This window comes from Epargyreus clarus, unplaced genomic scaffold (assembly GCF_041222505.1).
Source record: "Epargyreus clarus isolate Ecla_fem2 unplaced genomic scaffold, WU_Ecla_fem_2.2 ptg000008l, whole genome shotgun sequence".
Classification (NCBI taxonomy): domain Eukaryota; kingdom Metazoa; phylum Arthropoda; class Insecta; order Lepidoptera; family Hesperiidae; genus Epargyreus; species Epargyreus clarus.
Window position 1 is genome coordinate 6,993,853 of NW_027332216.1, and position 19,284 is coordinate 7,013,136.

The window sequence follows — 19,284 nt, forward strand, 5'->3', positions numbered from 1 at the left end:
TATATGGTTACTATACTCTTTGTTTATATATTACTTTGAAATAATCTAATTATTTGGCAACACAAGTTCGATGAATGCTTGACGTGTCTCTCGACGTTGTCATTTTATATTGCCAATAATTGTATCAAATCGAGTGAATAACAGATTGGAAATTAATTAATTACTGTAAATTTACAACTTTAACAATGGATTTCTTCACATCGATACCTACGCACATAGACTACGTTGGTCAGGCCAAAGCGGAGAAATTGTACAGAGCGATCATCACACTGTTTAGTATTGTCGGATTTGTGTGGGGTTACATCGTGCAACAGTTTTCACAATCTGTGTATATCCTCGGCGCCGGATTCTTGCTAGCAGCTATCCTCACCGTGCCGCCGTGGCCGATGTACCGCAGGAACCCTCTGAGCTGGCAAGTCCCAAGAAATGGAGATGAGAAACCCACGACCAAGAAAGGCAAAAAGTAGCGGACATTCCCTATGACAGTGTATCTCGTTTATGGTGCAAGGAAGGTGGAAACAAGTTATTTAAGATTATTCCATTTCGTTGTGTGGAGTATTGGGTCTGAAAATAAACATTAAAACTTCTCACATAATGTATATTTAATATCTGCCCGGTTGGGCAACAAATCCCTGTATTTTGTGTGGCACACTGATTTGGTGCTTAATAAGCTACACAGCTTCTGAACATAATGAGATGTAATCATAAACCTATTCTCCTCCAAACTCCTCTCAGAATGAGAAGGATTAGGCCATAATCCACCGTGCTGGCCAAGTGCGCTTTGCTAGACTTCACACACTTTATTTGTTCCATGGCTACATACCTTGCAGTACTTTTTTTAAGATCTCATGTGTGCAGGCTTCCTTACTGTGTCTGCCTTAACCATTAGAGCAAGTGATAATTACTGATACTAAGTTTTAATGAGATGTATAAGTATTAATAAAGTATGATTCAAAAATGTTTAAAAATTGAGAATATTGGTACAAATATAAAGTATAGATTCTTTAATTTTGGTAAAGGTAATAAAACGAAAATAAAACTGTGAAAAGTTTAATTGTAATAAATAGTAATAGTAAAATTTAAAATAATACCAGAATTTACAGTCTGAGCACATTGATAAACAATATATAAACAGTCATACAATGCAATGCTAATACACTCAATATTCACAGAATATACATGCACACTACACATCATTATTAAAGCTAAACTTTTCTTTGAGATTTTTGAATACATTGTAAATCCTACTTTCATCACAAACATCACAATTGTCTTCAACCAGTGGACTACTTTCTGATTCTTCTGGCTTGCATTCATCATTATCATCCTGTCTCTTGTCATTATCATCATCAGATACACAATCCTCTTTATCTTTAGTTTCTTCTGATTCATTTCCCTTATCGGACTTTACTTCACATGCAGGTTGTTCCTTAACTTCTGCAGAATTATCCTCATTACATTTGTCGAACATTTGTTGAAAAGTGATGGTCACAAACATGAATGTTACAGCATAGTTCACCAGTGACATGGATATAGGACCTAGGACTATAATAAATGTAGCCATAAAGAAGAGAAGAGTATCAACTACATCATAGTATTTCCTGAAAAAAAGATCCAGATAACTATTTGTGATTGTTACAAGTACAGATTTTATTAACATTGTTAATTTGCAAGCATTTGACCAGTTAACAAATCAAGTTAATGAGAACTAGGCTGCAACCATTTTTAAGTCCAACTGATTGGGTGAAGCCTGGGCCATAGTCTACAACATTGGTGTTTGGGTTTGTGGAGAAGGATACAGGCTAGTAACCAACCTATGCTAGATATTATATATTAGATGTTTTCAAAATCCCTGATGAGCATTAAGTTGTAAATACAAATAGTATTCAATGATAACAACAATCTTTTACACACCAGCAAGTACACACCCACATATTGTGTCATCAGTTGTTATATATAAAATTCTCGTGTCACAATGTTAGTTACCATACTCCGAAACGGCTTTACCGATTTTCACCAAATTTTATATGCATATTCAGTAGGTCTGAGAATCGGCTACTATTTATTTTTTATACCCCTAAGTGATAAGGGTTGTTCATTCTTAATATTTTTTATTTATATGGCAACACAAGGTTGCCGAGTCAGGTAGTATATTTATGTTTTTTTTTATAATATAAGAGTAGCAGACGAGCATGCAGTCCACCTGATGGTAAGTGGCTACAGCCGCCCATGGACATCTGTAATCAACCCCAGATAGTATTAGATATTCCTACCTGAGGTCGGCCACAGATGTGCCGATACCCCTGAGGACTAAGCTGGAACGCCTCGGAAAAGTCTGTCTCCTTTACCACACCCTTCAAACCGGAACACAGCAGCGCCTAACACTGCTGTTATTAGGTAGAAATAGGTGTGAAGGTGGTGCCGCCGGAGTCGAACCACAAAGGGTTCTACCACCTTCAAACTACTATATAATGTTATACTAAAAATATAAACTCACAAGTTTGTCCTAGGCGCCCCTAGGATTTCCTTTTGCCATATGAGAGCAGAACAAACAGACATTAAAAATCCTGGATTATAGGAAGTGTCTGGTCTTAAGACGATACTATATCTGTAACAAAATATTCTTATATAAGTTTATCACATAGTTTGATGTTTTGTTCTAAGAGTTCTGTTAAAATTGTCTAGAAGCCATATTAATACAAAGAGTTAACAAATTACCTTCCCGTTTTAAAATGTCATAAATCATACATTAGATTTTTTTATACTTTATAAGAATAAACAAGCATTCAGTCCACCTGACGATGAGTGGCAGCTACTACCAACTGCAAATGTGACCAGTCATAGAGAGGGCTTATCATAGATACAATATTATATCCATGATCAATCCTCAGTACTGTATCTCCCTTACCATGCTGTTAATATTAATAATATAATTCAAATAAAATCTTACTGAAAGTTACGAGCCCACGTGAGCAGTGCAGGTATATTTATAATAGTCACTGTCATCCACATAAAGAACATAGTCATGTGAAAATTTAAGTCATTCAAAGCTACATCCACATCAGTTGGTTGATTTTGTTTGTCAGTCTCATTCGGTTCTCCAGACTTCTCTTTTGCTTCACAGGAGCCTTGTTTCTTCACTAAAGCCTTTGAATTATCTATCTTTTCTCTTTTTGATCTGTCTTTCTTGCTCTTACCATTTGTAATGTTTTTAGTCTCACCCACTTTTGTATCTTTATCTACAACTTTAACACTTTCAGAGGTAGATGATTCGCCCGAGTCTTCTTGCAATGCAAGACAAGTTGTTGATTTAACTTTATTCTCATTCTTTTTCGATTTAAATATGCGACATATTCTACTCGCTACTTTAGCCATTAATTTGTACACATAATCTTCTAAGTACTCTTCATACATTTTTGAAATCTGTAAAGAGAAAATTCGATTCTAAAAATTAAATCACAAATAAAAACTCCAGAGTATGTAAAAGAAAATCGTGAAAACTTCACCAGTGGTAATTTTAAGTTAAGAGATATTTTTTATATAACAGAATCAATATCAATCAATAAAATCTGGTAATTTCATGTGATGTTTGCTCATAGATGTTTGTTATTGACTCCGTTTACAGCATAGGTAGTCCAACTACTATTACAAAAGCATTGCTATTCATGAGAGCTGAGATGTAATGCTGTTTACACAAGTTAGGATGAATTCCTAAAGTATTTATGATTTTTGTTAATTCTTGTTTTTCGCCTACGTTACGCTACGGCCGATTATTTTTATATAATATAGGGGTAGCAGACGAGCATGCAGTCCACCTGATTGTAAGTTACTACCGCTCATGGACATCTATAATCAACCCCAGATAACATTAGATTTCTACCTGAGGTCGGCCACATATGCGCCCAGGAAGGTCTTTGATCATGATAACCAAGCACACAAAAGTAATAATTCTTCCATATCTGAATCACTCAACATCTGAATAGCGAATCTATTGTCCAAAAACTACCAAAGATATGTGATACCAATGTGTCGATTTTGAAATTAGTACGTTGTTTAACGCCGCGTAAATGTAGTCTGTGTGGCGTCCAAGTACGCAGCGCTAGAACGCGGCGTAAATTACGCCGTTCGCGGCGCTAAAGTACGCATTCTACTGAATGCGTACTTTAGAGGCGCGTACGGCGTTACCATGACGGCCCTTACCATGATTTTTTACGTTTTGACAAAAATGACTGTTTTGGTATTTGTTTACGTATTGGCCCATACTATTTCCAAGTTCTGATATAGTCCGCTAGGGGCGCTGATTGGAAATTGTAAACAAATACCAAACCAGTCATATTTATCAAAACATAAAAACTCATGGTAAGTGTACTATTTAAAAGGCTTTTAGGTTTAAGTGTACCCACCAGGTAGGCGTAAAAAGCCGCGCCCATTGTGAGAGCAGCCGCCCCGCAAGCCAGCTGCGACGCGAACAGCATCGCGGCCGTCACCGCCAGCGGCAGCCGCTGCAGGCCCGACGCCACGCGCTCCGCCACCCCGGACCCACCGCGCCACATTATCCTGGAACGGTACAAAATGTTATTCTATCTATCTTAATACCTTTAAACGAGATATTCGCGCGTGTGTGTGTGTGTGTGTGCGTGTGTGTGTGTGTGCGTGTGTGTGTGTGTAAATATGTCGAGTGGTCACCTATGACGTCATCATATGGGTACTTCAGAACATAAGCTACACCTAAAGCACTTGGTACAACTTCGACAGAGTCTCGGTGCGGCGGTCGTATGGGACGAACTCATACAGAGCGACTAGGAAACTAATGAGTGAACTCGCGCGCGCCGAGGAACTGTCTCCGTTTTGATAGTGTCCATTTAGTTGTAGTTTGATTAATTATAGTATTCTCAGTATAGTGATTTCAGGACAAGAATATCCGTGACTGTATTCCTACCTGTACCTACGTGTATCATAGTTATCCTGACAAATACGAAGTAACAAAGATGTCGGTTTGGAAATACATTAAAATCAACTAATTCGGCCTTCCTGTTCCGACATATACAATATGAATTTTTCAAATAGGCCTTCAGGGCCAGCTCCGAAACTATACAGATTAGCGAAAAATGCTGAAAGGAGTTACAAAGCCGATTTTCATAAAAACGAAAACTGCATCATTAGTTTTTTAAAATATCTTTTTCCCTAGCCGGGAATCGAACGAAGTGATTTTGAAAAAAAATACACCATCATTATTATTTTACTATCTGATAATGTTGCTTATAAGGACCAAATTCTGGGAAGTAATGTTATGTGACAAACTAAAGTTCAAATGTAACAAAGTAATGTGACAAAGTAAAGAGTTCTATCACTGCCCGCAAAAATAAAATATAATTATTATAGTCATAGGCACTTACCTAAAAAGTAATCTATGTGCTAGCTGCGAAGAAAACACCATTATAGCGAGCACGACCGCCGCCGACACGTTTACAATACCGAGAGCAATCATGAAGGCCGGCAACACTAGCAATGAGTTGGTGAAATACTTAAATTCGTCATTATCCCAAGTGATGATGTGAAATTTCATATTTAGGAATGAGGCTGACCTGGAATTAAATAATACTTATAGCTGTACATTCTGCATATAGGTATGTAATTAGTGATTAAATGATTATAGTCCGCGCCAAACAGCTAGTACGCTCTGAAGTTGTTGCAGGTGTAGTCATACAATTTGCTATGGCGGCGCGATTCATTTCTATATTCAGTGCAGACTAGCCGTTTTACGCGGACTATACCACGCTTATTGGATATGTGCTTGACATATTTTAACATGTGTAGGTTTTTTTTAATAATATAGGAATAGCAGACAAGCATGCAGTCCACCTGATTGTAAGTGGCTACCGCGGTCTGTCTCCCTTACCACACACTTCAATCCAGAACACAGCAGCACTTAACTGCTGCTAGATATTATTAAGCAGAAATAGTTGTGGCAGTCATGCTGCAGGAGCCAAACCACACAGGTTTCTACCACCATCAAACTTAAAATCTTTATTCGCACATACTAGTGTATGCACGATTTACGATAATCTTCTTACGATTACGATTTACTCGAAACCTCAGGCAAAGATTGCCTTGGACATAGAAAGGCAAGTTATTTCAGAAGCTTAGTCAATGCGATCATACGATTTCATTGTAAACTAATTTCAACTTATAACCATACTTACATAGCCACAGCGACGAGCCTGGCAAACACAAGCACGTAGTAAGGTTTCACACTTTCACTCATGAGCGCACTATGTATGGACACACAGCCACTGCCAGACTTCAAGTTGAGTATGTTCGTTCTTGCGGCTAACAACACTATCGCCGCCACATACGGCAGCAGTATAGGCGTGTAGTGTCGCGCGAATTGAGCTAGTCGGTGGTACCAGGAATTTGATATGCTAAAAAAATTAAATAAAACGCTTTCTACACTCACAGCCCCACACTAGGATTCCCTGTGTTGTGGGTGCCATGGACACACACATAGACAAATACACAAACACCCAGACCCGCAAACAGAAATCTAAATTCATCATTTAGATATCTGTCTGGCCGGGAATCGAACCCGGGACCCTTTGCGCGTCAGACCGGTATGGTGACCGCTCCGCCACGCAGGTCGTCAAAAAATGAAAGATAAATTATTACATACAATGTAAATAGATATACGCCTTTTTAACGCTAATATTTGAAAGATATAAGATTCGTTTCATAAGTTCATTCATTCACTGTTCATTATTTCATTCATTCCCACATTGGGTAGTGTATGAAAACAATTATAATTTATAATATAAGTCATTTGCTTAGGTTAACTTACGTAGATTTTTTTCATGTTTCATGGCTATCTGTTGTTTAAAGCAATAGTAATAAAAAGAAATGAAAATATATGGCATTAAAATAAAATATTTTGTAATACACACCTTATCTTAAAAGTACACATAGGGTCCAACAAAATGGTAACTTTCACATATTCAGTAGGATCCAAACCTAATATGACCTTAGGATTACTCTTATACAAGCGTAGTTTCATTGCCGATCGCTGTAAATGCCTGAAACAATATTATATTAACACTTTATTGTTTAAATAGACTTTGCAGGAGTATGTCGCATCTAGAAGGGTCTGGTAACATATTTTATTCCTATAATAAGGTAGTTAAACAAACATTTCTGTTGTAACAATACATCTAATACCAACTTTTGACTTCAGTGCATGAAACCCTTATAGTAACTGGCATAACTTAAGTGTTGTGAACAAGTGACTTTTAAAAAAATTGCAGTGTGTGAAAACTTTTATGTAATGAGTACTATAAAGTGGACATTTTTATGTATGCAAGCATGGAGCACACCTCAATCCACAATCATCTTTCACCTCTCCGATATAGGAAAAAAGTGCTACTTGTGATTGATTAGAGATGCGATACGGTCTCCAGGTATAGTTCGCGCCAAACTGCGAGTCCGCTCTGAAGTTTTTGGGAGCAGGTGTACTCATACAATTTTCTATGGCGACACGATCCATTTCTATATTCAGAGCGTACGAGCAGATTGACGCGGACTGTAACACCATAATAACACACTAGCAATACGCAGGAATATGTTTAGCCCATCGCTATATCCTATCAACACACAAAAAAACTTAAGCATTATAAAAATACTCACGTAATAAATAAATCACGTAAAACGATATCAATACTCACGTAAAATAATGAAAATACTCGTGATTCTTCGCCCACGGTACGTGCATCTCAGCGGTCACGTGGTACTCGCTCTGGCAGTTGGCCGTCGGCTCTACATACAACAAGTACGCCTGATGCAACACATCGAAGCCGGGAAGTAGCAGTTCATAGTAGAGACTGTTCGCTTCGGTCTCTTGTTTGATCACTTGCTTGTTGAACGACAAAATTGAGGGTAGGTTCACTTTGATCTCCCGCGACGCGTGGTCGTTGATGTCCACGTTTAAGACTATCTGTAAATATAGAACTATGATGATTATACATACTTGCTAACCCTAATCCTATATTCGGAAACGTTGCGTTGTGATAAATGTACGTCGACTCTGATAGTAGGTAATTCAAGAAAAATAATTCGCCAAGTACGAGTCAAACTCGCACATGGGGGCTTCCGTACCACTAGGTGTTCATTATATTCTATTTATTTTTATAAAATTTATTAAATTATATTTTATTGTTCTTATTTGTATTTATTGTAATATTAGTTATAGTAGTAGTAAACGGATTGTAAAAATGTCAACTGTTTTCCTAATACGGTTTAACAGTTAGATCGAAAAATGCCGAAAAGTACCGGTTTGTTGTAGGAGACCCCCTGTAATATTCATCTTTATTTTATTTTTAGTATTTGTTGTTATAGCGGTCACCTTTATGCATCTACTGTACAAAAACAAATGTCTATCTATTAGGGTTTTAGAGATAGAGCCTTGTGACAGACGGACAGACAGCGGAGTCTTAGTAACAGGGTTCCGTTTTTACCCTTTGGGTACGAAACTCTAAAAATGTCCAACGAAAACATAATATGTTCGTAAATGACCAAAATGATCGAGATATTAGACTACATGCCTTATTTAGTGTTCATAATTACTCATACTTAAATAGAAATGGTCTGTATTATTTATGCAGGTGGATTACACTAAAAGAAAATCTATATGACTCATGTGTCATGATATGAGAATCTGTTTCATTATTTTGACTGTTTAGGCAAATATTCAGTACTACTACCCGCAACTTCGCTTGCGGTCAGAGGTTGTTATCTATCCTTCGGAAACGGTACTTTATTCAGGATAAAAGGTGTCCTTTCCTTCTTTCCTGTCCATGTCCTTTGCTGAACCCTTGACAACGAGCGTACAAAATGTTAGGACACTCGATTATGCAGTTCAGACGTGAAAGTGTGGCAAACAAACAAACTCTCATTCAGTAGCGGACTAAGTAGGCCCGGAACAGAAAGTTGAATGGAGATCACCAGTCTTATAATGGAGGCCCCTGTGTCATAGGCATTTTTCGCCGACCAATATGTATTTTAGTATTGGTTTCATCATTGTTTTTGGGTGTCACCCATTTTATAGGTACCTATTTTAGAGATAGTTTGGCGTGTTTTTATTTTTTCATATTCTCGTACAAAGATTGCATCTATATAAACATCTCAACCAACTGCTTTTTAGTCCGGAGGGATTAGCAACTGTGTTTGGAAGTCCCACGGGATCTGAGGCAGGGCGGGCCGCCCCTTCCACCCCCCTTTAGTTCACTAGTGCTCTTACTCACATTTATACGATTAGTTTGTAATATAGTATCTAGAGCGTCTATCTACCTCAACATACCGGTTTTCTGGTAGGCGACACTTTAACGATGACGTGGGTCCAATCTGGATGCTGCTCGATGAGATTGTGCAGATGTATGGTCGCCAGTTTCCGCCTGCCAAAGGTTTTCGCGGCGCCCAACCAACGACTTAACTCGCCCAGAGATGTTGCGTGTTTACTGTAAATAAGATAGAAAAAGATTTTACCATCATTTGGTAGTATAAGAAAAAATATTGTAATTGTAAATTGAAATTATTGTAAATATATTTCAATTAATTTCATTTCATTAGTCCCTTGGGGCTGCCGTTATAGCAATGATTTCTTAATGGTCGTTTGTATTTTGTATATAACTCTTGTGCAAGTATGCCCTGTGCGATTAGGGAGAGAAATTTAGATATGACACGAGGTGTTCAAACTTAGTCTTTGGTTCTTTGGTTGATGCCCATTGTCTATGAGTGTTTGCTCGTTTAATATTTTGTAGCGACTTCTCGCTACTCGTCAAGAAATGGCGCTGCTGAATCACGCTATCGAAGTTTTCTAAATATCTTTCCGTTCCGATAATAATGGAAGTTCTGTATAAACTTCCGAAATGAGACTGTCGAAGCACGGCCCCTCCCCAGAGATGATCACCTATCCCGGCGGGAGATCTCCCTTTGCCAAAACTTCAATTTTATAAAAAAAAGACAACTTACCAATATCTATGTATGCTGTTAGAGTACATGGCATTGCAGCCGAATATCCAATCCTTATCGTCCACGTTGATAGCCTCGATCGCCACGAAACGGTTCTGGGGGAAGCTCACAAGCCTGATCATCAAGTAGATAGTTCTGGAAATAATAATAATTACGGAAATTAACATTTTTCTTTTTTCAAAATTACAAAAAGTGGCAAGTCACAATGCTGCAAAATATGGTCACAGGTGTAAATACTTAAATTGTTAGTATATAAGTAGATAATGAGAAGGTAAAAGTAGTATATAAGTATTAAATTTTGAAAAATGTTATTGGACTATGAATTGAACAAACCACAATTGGATTTGGGACTTATTGCGAATTGCATAAACTGCAAATATTTTATAATTTGCATTCATTTTATAAGTGAACTTACTTTACATTGGACAATTTTTTTATTATTTCACTTGCTAATTAAATAGCTGATAGAACCAACCAACATTTCAAAAAACAATATATTCCCTTATTCGTTCTAAACTAAAAATTATATAACATGGAATAGCGAAATAAATTAATAGTTTGTAACAACATACTTTTAACCACTTTAGATTCATTGTTTTTGTTATCTATTTGGTGTCTGTAAATTGAAAACGATATGACTATATAGTAGATAAACGCACTCTAGCACTTAGACGTAAAACAATCAATATACATATTCTTCCTTATTAATGAACATCCAACCCGATTAACATAATTTATTGGTGCGAGAAATAGGGTTTTTTCCTCAATTTAACTTAAACGCTATTTATACCCTGATAACTATCAAATGTTTGCAAAATTTTTATGTTATTCAAAGCAAGTATATCTTTTTTAGTCATATCGACGACGACGACCTGCGTGGCGGATCGGCCACCATACCGGTCTGACGCGCAAAGGGTCCCGGGTTCGATCCCAGACAGATGTCTAAATGATGAATTTAGATTTCTGTTTCTGGGTCTGGGTGTTTCTGTATTTGTCTATGTGTGTGTCCATGGCACCCACGACACAGGGAATCCTAGTGTGGGGCTGTGAGTGTAGAAAGCGTTTATTGTTATTTTTAGTCATATCTAAGTAGGAACGTTTCAAATGTGACTGATACACCTTTGACGCGACATTCGATCAAAAAATGGAATAGTTTGCATGGAAAACCATGAGAATGAAAATATGTAATTAGGGTTCCAACGTAAACATGGGAAAACCGTTCAAGAGTATAGGAATGACAAAGACGAAAATACTCGAAGAATTTATAGTAAAAGAACGCAATTGTGAAATGTTTTGGTGTATCATTAATTTTATTGAAATACTCATTAATTTTATGAAACATTTGGGTAACATCCAAACCAATTTCTGATCTCAGACGAAGGTGAAAATAAATGGAATCCAAAAATAATGTTTACTCATTCCTTGCACTTTTGGAGGAGCGCCAACGATTCTGATTGATCTGCCCTAGTGTGGACTCAGACAGCCCTTACTCCCTTTACAACTGATTCATAAATACGTCATTATTATTTACAGAGATGACAGAGTTCGGATACATAGATGAAGTAATCATCATTAGATTAATATGTACATCAGAATGTATGAAATGTAGGGAATAAAACTTATATAATTTAAATGGTAATTTCAAGTAAATATGTGTCTATGTACCATGTACACACAATGGCGAATCCCGGAGTTTTATTTTTGGAGCTTGGTATAGCCAAAACAAAAGAATAAGTTATCTTATAAGTCTCAGATAATCGGAAGAAGGTGAAGAAGACCTATTTCTGAAATTTAGTCGCCCCCTTAAAGATCACGAATGGACTTAAGTATATCATAAAATGGTCATTAGTACTGCCACTGTACATAACAATACGTATATAAGCATGATACCGTTAAGGAAGGATATTTTCATCAAATACGTTGTATCACTTTGTATATAATTATGAGGAAAAGTCAATTCAATGCACACATTTTCCTCATAATAAGTAATATGTTACTTGTAATCGGTAGTTAGTGACGCACGTTATCGACACTCATATAAATATTATTTATAATTAATTATGAAAATTGGTAATTGTAACTATAATCACTAAAATTAACATATTATTTACAAGTTAAAACAAACGCATCGAATCCATTGCATTTTACTAACTACGTTTATGCGAAAATATGGAAATTTTTACTATTTGTATTTGCAAGTTCAGCAGAAAAAGTATTTCTATCTTACAACTATAATGTTAAGCACTGTATTGTTCTGATAAGGAGGGTTTGATAAAGCAGAGAAATGAGGCGTTAGGAACAACGTAGTTCTAAGGCATAGCAATGTGCCAGTTGCCGGTCTAATAGGACTCCGATTCAATCTGCTGTTGATCTCAGATTTCTATGGTCAACAGTATAATATCCGATGCAGGACATCTGTAATCAACCCCAGATAGGATAAGACATTCCTGACTGTGGCCGGCCACATATTCGCCGCTACCCCTGGGGACTAAGCTGGAACGCCTCGGAAAAGTACGTTTCCCTTACCATATCCTTCAAACCAGAACACAGCAGCTCTTAACGCTACTGTTATGGGGCAGAAATAGGTGTAACGGTGGTGGCAGTCAAGTCGAACCTCAATCGGTTTTACCAACTTCAAATATTCGTTGGCTATGTATATGAATTTTATGAGCTAAATATAGCAACATAGTCGTAAATAGAGATGAGATACCACTTATCTCCATATAGTATTAAGTACATACCTGTCAATTGTCGGCCTGGAAATTTGATAAATCCGTCTATTATCTTCGTACCAAAACGCATCAACTATCATCGGCACTTCAGGCCGGATTATCTTCGGATCTAAAGTCATTGAGCGGTTCGCCTGAAAACATAATCTCGGTCATTTAAGAAGATTGAAGTGTCGGACCGTGATTTCATAGTAACCGGTTTGTGAAACTTCATACTATTGAATAGTTGACACATCTTTCAAACTTTTTGGGCTGATTTTGAGATCGGCTCAACCGATTTTAATGTTACTTTTACTCAAAAATAGGAGACATGGCTTTAGTTTTTAATCAAAAACATCCATGTAAGCATAGAGCTACAAGAGATTATTGGGCATTACACGATCATTATAATTTTGCAAATAAACGTAATATTTACTGTTACTAAATCTCAAATCCTTCAAACGGCACAATCTTTATAAAAATCCACTGTAGAAGTCGATGCATGCAATAACTTACAATGACATGTAGATAAGCTTTCGTAGATTTAAGAATAGAATCTAAACTCCGGCTATATCGGTCTACACTCTACATTGGAAATTATAAATTACACACCTGGAAATATTGTTTCGCCTTGGCCGTCAACTCCGCTCTATTTTGGGTTATTTGTTCCGTATTGGGATCGACTATGTCGAACAAGTAGCGGTTTATAACCATGACTAGTTGCTTACACCACACCATACTGACGTGGTCTGGTGACACCCATACTCCAGGAATAGCTGTCACCTAGGATAAGGGCTAAGTGATACACACGATAATATAAGGTAATCGTTTGGTCCATGTAACTATAAAAGTTTGTTGTGTGATTTTACCGTGATTTTTTTTTAACTATAATCAATAAGTTATGTATTTATAACCAAATAAAGGCATTAAATATGCGAATCCTCTTTGACAAAAAAATAGGTCAGTTTGATAACAACAATAACTGTGAGATGATAGCGGGATATTTAATTGATAACTTAGAGATAAAAATCAGCCAAAATATCGCGATGCACATGATATGGGGGCAATCATAAAAAATATGTACCTAATCGGGTAATATCGCTAATTGATTTTTAATCGCATACTCTAATCGAAATATATTTAAATATGTTATCATGCGAAAGTTGTCGTTACTATAGGGACAGGCCATAGATTAGTAACTACTAATCTATGAGACTGGCAGATAATTTAAAAAAAAATGTCTAGACTAGTGTAAGTCTTCCAATAATCATTATTTTTCTTTATGTTTATGGTAATACATGTATAGTACATAGTGCACAAAGACTTGTTAATAATTAAAAGCGAATATATCAAAGTATTAGCGAATGTCAAGTATAAACCAATATAAATATGGAGCTGCTTTAGTTCATTGATATCTAGACTTATATAATATTTGATGTATGATAAAGATATAGTAATGACCGGAACATGATTATCAATTTCTAAAATCTCACCAATGCATTGATATAGCTATCATTTGACGCCGTCAAGCCAGCAGGCATCAAAACATCTCTTGGGCCGCTTCCTATGCTTATCAATATTTTCTTGTCTTTAATCTCCTTACTGTTGTTAAGAAAGAACTGCCACTCCCATCTCATAATCGCGTAATATTCATTGAATTGGGTGTCAAAATTTAACACTGGTCCCTGCAGGGGCGCTGCCAAAGTTATAACAACGTTGGTTGTTTTCAACGTAGTTGGGTATGCCATAAGTCGCTTAGCTACCAATCCCCCCTGAAATAAACAGACTCCATTAATAAATGAAGGGCCGAGGATTTATTCAAGATGAGAAGCTCTTTATCGTCTACTTATAGCCTGAAAAAACAGCGAAAGTGCTGGTCTTCTCGCAGAATAAGAAGAATACCACGTTAGTTAAATGCTTATCAGACTTTCGTGCCTTTGTAAACATTATAGAGAAAGAGAAGTTTCGTTTCGTTTATTTTTTTTTTAACCTTAATTACCCTAGCAGTAAATTTCCTTTTAGTGTCGGCGATTCGTATTTTTGCATCTATGCTGCGTCACGTTTTACTTTCGGTCACTGTATCTAGGACTTATTAAATACAGCTAATTCTATAGCACATTATCATTATGACCTGAGTATATGAGAGTCTCCAATGGCATGATTTATGATTAAGTATATAGATTTTACGATTAGTATCAAACCTACTTTAACTGGTATAAGAAGAATGGTATACAATTAAAAAAAGCTGCATTAATGATTTATCTATTGTATTAGGATACATTCAAAATGGTATGAATAATAAAAACTTACCATAGAATGTCCAATGACAATAACTGAAGTGGGCACTGACTTTGTGTACTTATTGCTCTTATACAAGCTCAATATTCTAGAAATGCAAGCCGCTGCAAACTGAGTTTGCCTCTGAAGCACTCCGCCGTATAAGCCAGAATACTCCTCACTATAACTAACTACAAATAAAGAAGAATAATATGATAATATACTAAAGAGAGAAATGTTAAAATTTTCTTAAGCCTTCTTTAAGCTCTTCGGCAGTCAAGCAAGCACTAATAGCTCTCTGGTGTTGGCAAAATGCCAACTTAGACAACAGTAATGGTAACTCATTGGATAGGTGACCACTAATGGAAAATTTTCTTTGAATTGTCTTGAGTGGCTTAACATTTGATAAACATTCCTAAGGATAAACATGATCTAATTAACTTTATTGTTTGTTCAATGTGTTATGTGAAGTTTACAAAGTTTGGTTAAAAAATATAAAGTCACTATTAATTTCATCACTGGAAAAGATAAAAGTCTAACATGCGAAGGGGCTTCTTTTTGTTTTAGACTTTTCAGTGACAATATGTATATGATTATTAAAATGCCTTAATTGATATACATTTTAGTTTTTCTTTCAACATCATAGTTCACTGTTCAGTTAACATTCAAAGTTCTGAATTTAATATATGTCGGGGGCAGGTCTAGGCGTTGAAAGCGGATGAACACGGATCCGTGCACCGAGACGCATCCAAACCAAATGCGTACTAATCAAGTGCTTCAACCCTTTTTATAGGAAGAGCAGGTAAAGTAATCAGGTAGATGGGTCATAAGGCGATAAGGAATGTCGCCCGGTGCAGGTGCCGCCAGCATCTGGTATTACGTCATCCGCTTTCAACGCCTAGACCTGCCCCCGACATATATTTATTTAGGTACATGTAGTCCAATAGTTAATTAATATGATACATTCTAATCAAAGTTGATATACAATTAACACCAACATTATTACTGTAGATAGAGTAGATAAACATCGCCAAGTAGAATCATTTGGAGGTGACATATAAAAATAAACTTTCCTTATAAAATAATTGAAATAGATCAATGTCAAGACAAAAAGTACAAAATTACAATTAAAAAATACCACCGCTTTGGATAGTGGTTCGTTATGGAGAGGAATTGGCGAAAGAAACTCCGTATGTGCGCAATTTAAAATCTTTTAAAAGTATGTACTCGTTTTATACAATGTTGAGATGAATTGCTAATAGTTTGTTTGTACGGAATGATGTGTTCGCCCAGCGAAAAAATCCCACTTTAAATTAAAAATAAATAAAATTACAATTAAATAAATTATGATCTATTAGAGCTTTTTGGAGGCTATGTTTTGGTATAAAGTTACAGAACTAACATTGTATAATTTTCCAATTTAATCACTGTAGCCTATCATCATTTGCAACACCATTTTATAATCTTACACTTTGTTTTGAACTCCTTTACTTGTTTTTCTATAAGCTTTACATTTTTTTGAATTACATTTAGTTGCCAAATAATCGTGGGTAACATCTGACATTGATCAACCTCTGACTGAACATTACACGAATTATATCCAAATGCATAGTTGATATGTCAATAACATTGTTAATGAATTTTATTTCTAATATTTTGCCACCATTTTCTTTATTTTGCAAAGTACATAATATAACACTTACTATATAGATAATAACTTACTTGTAAAATAATCAAAGTGATATTCATATCCTTTGGACACAGCTTTTCTAAGGGCTACAGAAGCCAATGACCTGGCCTGCATGTGACTTCCAGAGTTTCCCGGAAGGTATAGCACTGGAATTCCGTCAAACCTGGAATTATGCAATACAAGTATATCCTCTTTATTGTGCACCCAATACTACAACTAATATTATAAATGTGAATGTGAGCTTGTTTGTTTGTTTGCTTGTTACACTTTCACGCTTGAACCACATAGCCGATCGGCATGATATTTTGCTCACACATTATCAGGGGTTCTGTAACGGACTAGGTTATGGTTTATCCACAAAAAATACTATTCCCAATGGTAGTAAGTGTAAAAAAACTAGTAAGTGAATCAATAAAATAGGTAGTATTCATATATCTAAATAGTAGTCTCTACAAAAACTTAGTACTTATAATATGGGAATTTGAAGTATGTATATGAAGTAAATTTGATTGTTACTAGCCGACCAAGCCAACTAGAGGAATGTCAAATGTAACATCACTCGCAAGCTCTGTGCATACCGCTGGCAAAAAATAATCACTTTATTGTGAAATATACTTGTTGTGAAATATATGGTTAATTTATAATATATGAATAGTCATATTTTTCCCCATTTTGATGCAGTCTTAGCACACGGCACAGTCAAAACTTAGCAAAGACACTGATAACAATAACAACATTAAACAAAAATATAATCCAGAAATAATTTGTGAATTGTGAGTTATTAGGTAGAAATAGGTGTGGCGGTGGTGCCGCCGGAGTCGAACTACAAAGGGTTCTACCACCATATAATCCACAAAAAATACTATTCCCAATGGTAGTAAGTGTGATAAAACTAGTAAGTGAATCAATAAAATAGGTAGTTTTCATATATCTAAATAGTAGTCTCTACAAAAACTTAGTACTTATAATATGGGAATTTGAAGTATGTATATGAAGTAAATTTGATTGTTACTAGCCGACCAAGTCAACTAGAGGAATGTCAAATGTAACATCACTCGCAAGCTCTGTGCATACCGCTGGCAAAAAAATAATGACTTGTTGTGAAATATACTTGTTGTGAAATATATGGTTAATTTATAATATATGAATAGTCATATTTTTTTCCCCATTTTGATGCAGTCTTAACACACGGCACAGTCAAAACTTAACAAAGACACTGATAACAATAACAACATTAAACAAAAATATAATCCAGAAATAATTTGTGAATTGTGAGTTGCATTTAGTTTAGCTGCGAACAGTACTAGAATGTGAGCGAAGCATGAGGAGGGAGGCCGCATTCCACCGGTTCCTCTAGTTTGCTTGGTCAGCTTGTAAAAAGTAAACACTTTAATGTAATAATATTTAGTGTAATATTTTTGCCAAGAAACTTGCAGTAGGTGTACATTTTATGCTTTTTATTGCATTTTATGATTTGAATTAATAAAATATTTAATATGAAACATGCATTTTTGATGTTGAAATGACATTTTTTTCACACAAAAGCATGCAACAGTGACAACAAACAAAGCAGTTGCGCATAGCTTATACAACTACCATGAAGCAATAATGTTGTTTTTTGGTATGCTAATAATAATATTAGTAAAATAATAATATAAATAAATAATATTTAGTACATTACAAATGTTTTCTAACGTCTATGTTTTTATTATGTCTTTGGAATAATGCAATATTCGCCGGCGCTCAAGTCGCAAGTACGCTAAATTCTAATCGATATTCAAGCCCCTTACCACATTTTTCGTGCTCTTTCAGTAAACCTGCCCTCACTGTATGCATAGAGGCCATATTGTGGATATTTCTTATTTTCTTCCAATGATATACGCTAAAATTAAATTCCTGATTAACATATCTACTAAAATAAAATAATATTTTATAGCCATATATTTTATGTACATACCACGAATTGGGGATATTCGAACATGTAAGTCATTTCACAGTAATTATTTTTGTCACTAAAATACATATTCAAAACGCCGAGAAAATATGAAAAGAGGAATATTAAAGAGATAATTTGGAAAGCGCTCGTACTAATAATATTCATTATCTTCATGGTCAATACTTTAATTGCGCAACCAACACGGATATTTATTTTAAGTAAATTATTTCACGATCGTTACTAAGTGAAAATTCGCAGGAATAGATTTGCATATCATATTTTTTAAAATCCTACACAATACACTTCTATTACACATTAAAAACGTAATGAGGAATTAATGAATAAAATGACGACTGACTAGCGCAGCGATTAATACTATTACTAAAATTAAAAATACTAAATACTGTTGATTATCGATTACGAAAACTTGTCAAATTGTCAATTGTCGTTGACTTCATTGTCAATGTCATAAACATGTCATGTTTTTTTTTTAAATGGTATTTTACGGCCTTGGCTTTTTGCCTTTCAGGCTAACTTTATTGTACTTTCATTATTAAAAACAATGAGTATGTAACCTATATAGGATAATAGGGAATATGCACATTTTTATTTCATTATTTTAAATCACTTATTATTAGTTCAGTAAGCCTGTATTATGT

At 35.6% G+C, this 19,284-nt stretch overlaps 2 protein-coding genes across 3 annotated transcripts; one reads left to right on the forward strand and one right to left on the reverse strand.

Annotated features, from left to right (window-relative positions):
- The first annotated feature begins 63 nt into the window (after positions 1–63).
- On the forward strand, positions 64–595 carry Spase12 (Signal peptidase complex subunit Spase12). Its single transcript, XM_073075843.1, has one exon. It carries the CDS (start codon positions 186–188, stop codon positions 465–467), a length of 282 nt encoding a protein of 93 aa, XP_072931944.1. The 5' UTR covers positions 64–185; the 3' UTR covers positions 468–595.
- Positions 596–1,036: 441 nt separating this feature from the next.
- Positions 1,037–19,026, reverse strand: PGAP1 (GPI inositol-deacylase). 2 transcript variants are annotated; one of them, XM_073075840.1, is made up of 17 exons: positions 18,647–19,026; positions 18,480–18,571; positions 16,722–16,852; positions 15,033–15,190; positions 14,216–14,494; positions 13,335–13,505; positions 12,756–12,877; positions 10,015–10,149; positions 9,344–9,500; positions 7,713–7,981; positions 6,939–7,067; positions 6,204–6,422; positions 5,397–5,585; positions 4,404–4,557; positions 2,951–3,423; positions 2,498–2,608; positions 1,037–1,601 (listed from the first exon to the last, which is right to left on the reverse strand). In XM_073075840.1, the coding sequence occupies exons 1-17, from the start codon at positions 18,797–18,799 to the stop codon at positions 1,187–1,189; spliced, it is 3,357 nt and encodes a 1,118-aa protein (XP_072931941.1). In that variant the 5' UTR covers positions 18,800–19,026; the 3' UTR covers positions 1,037–1,186. The 2 variants fall into 2 exon arrangements, with proteins under 2 accessions (XP_072931941.1, XP_072931942.1); XM_073075841.1 differs by lacking the exon at positions 18,480–18,571 and having other exon boundaries at positions 18,647–18,781.
- Between the last annotated feature and the right edge of the window lie 258 nt (positions 19,027–19,284).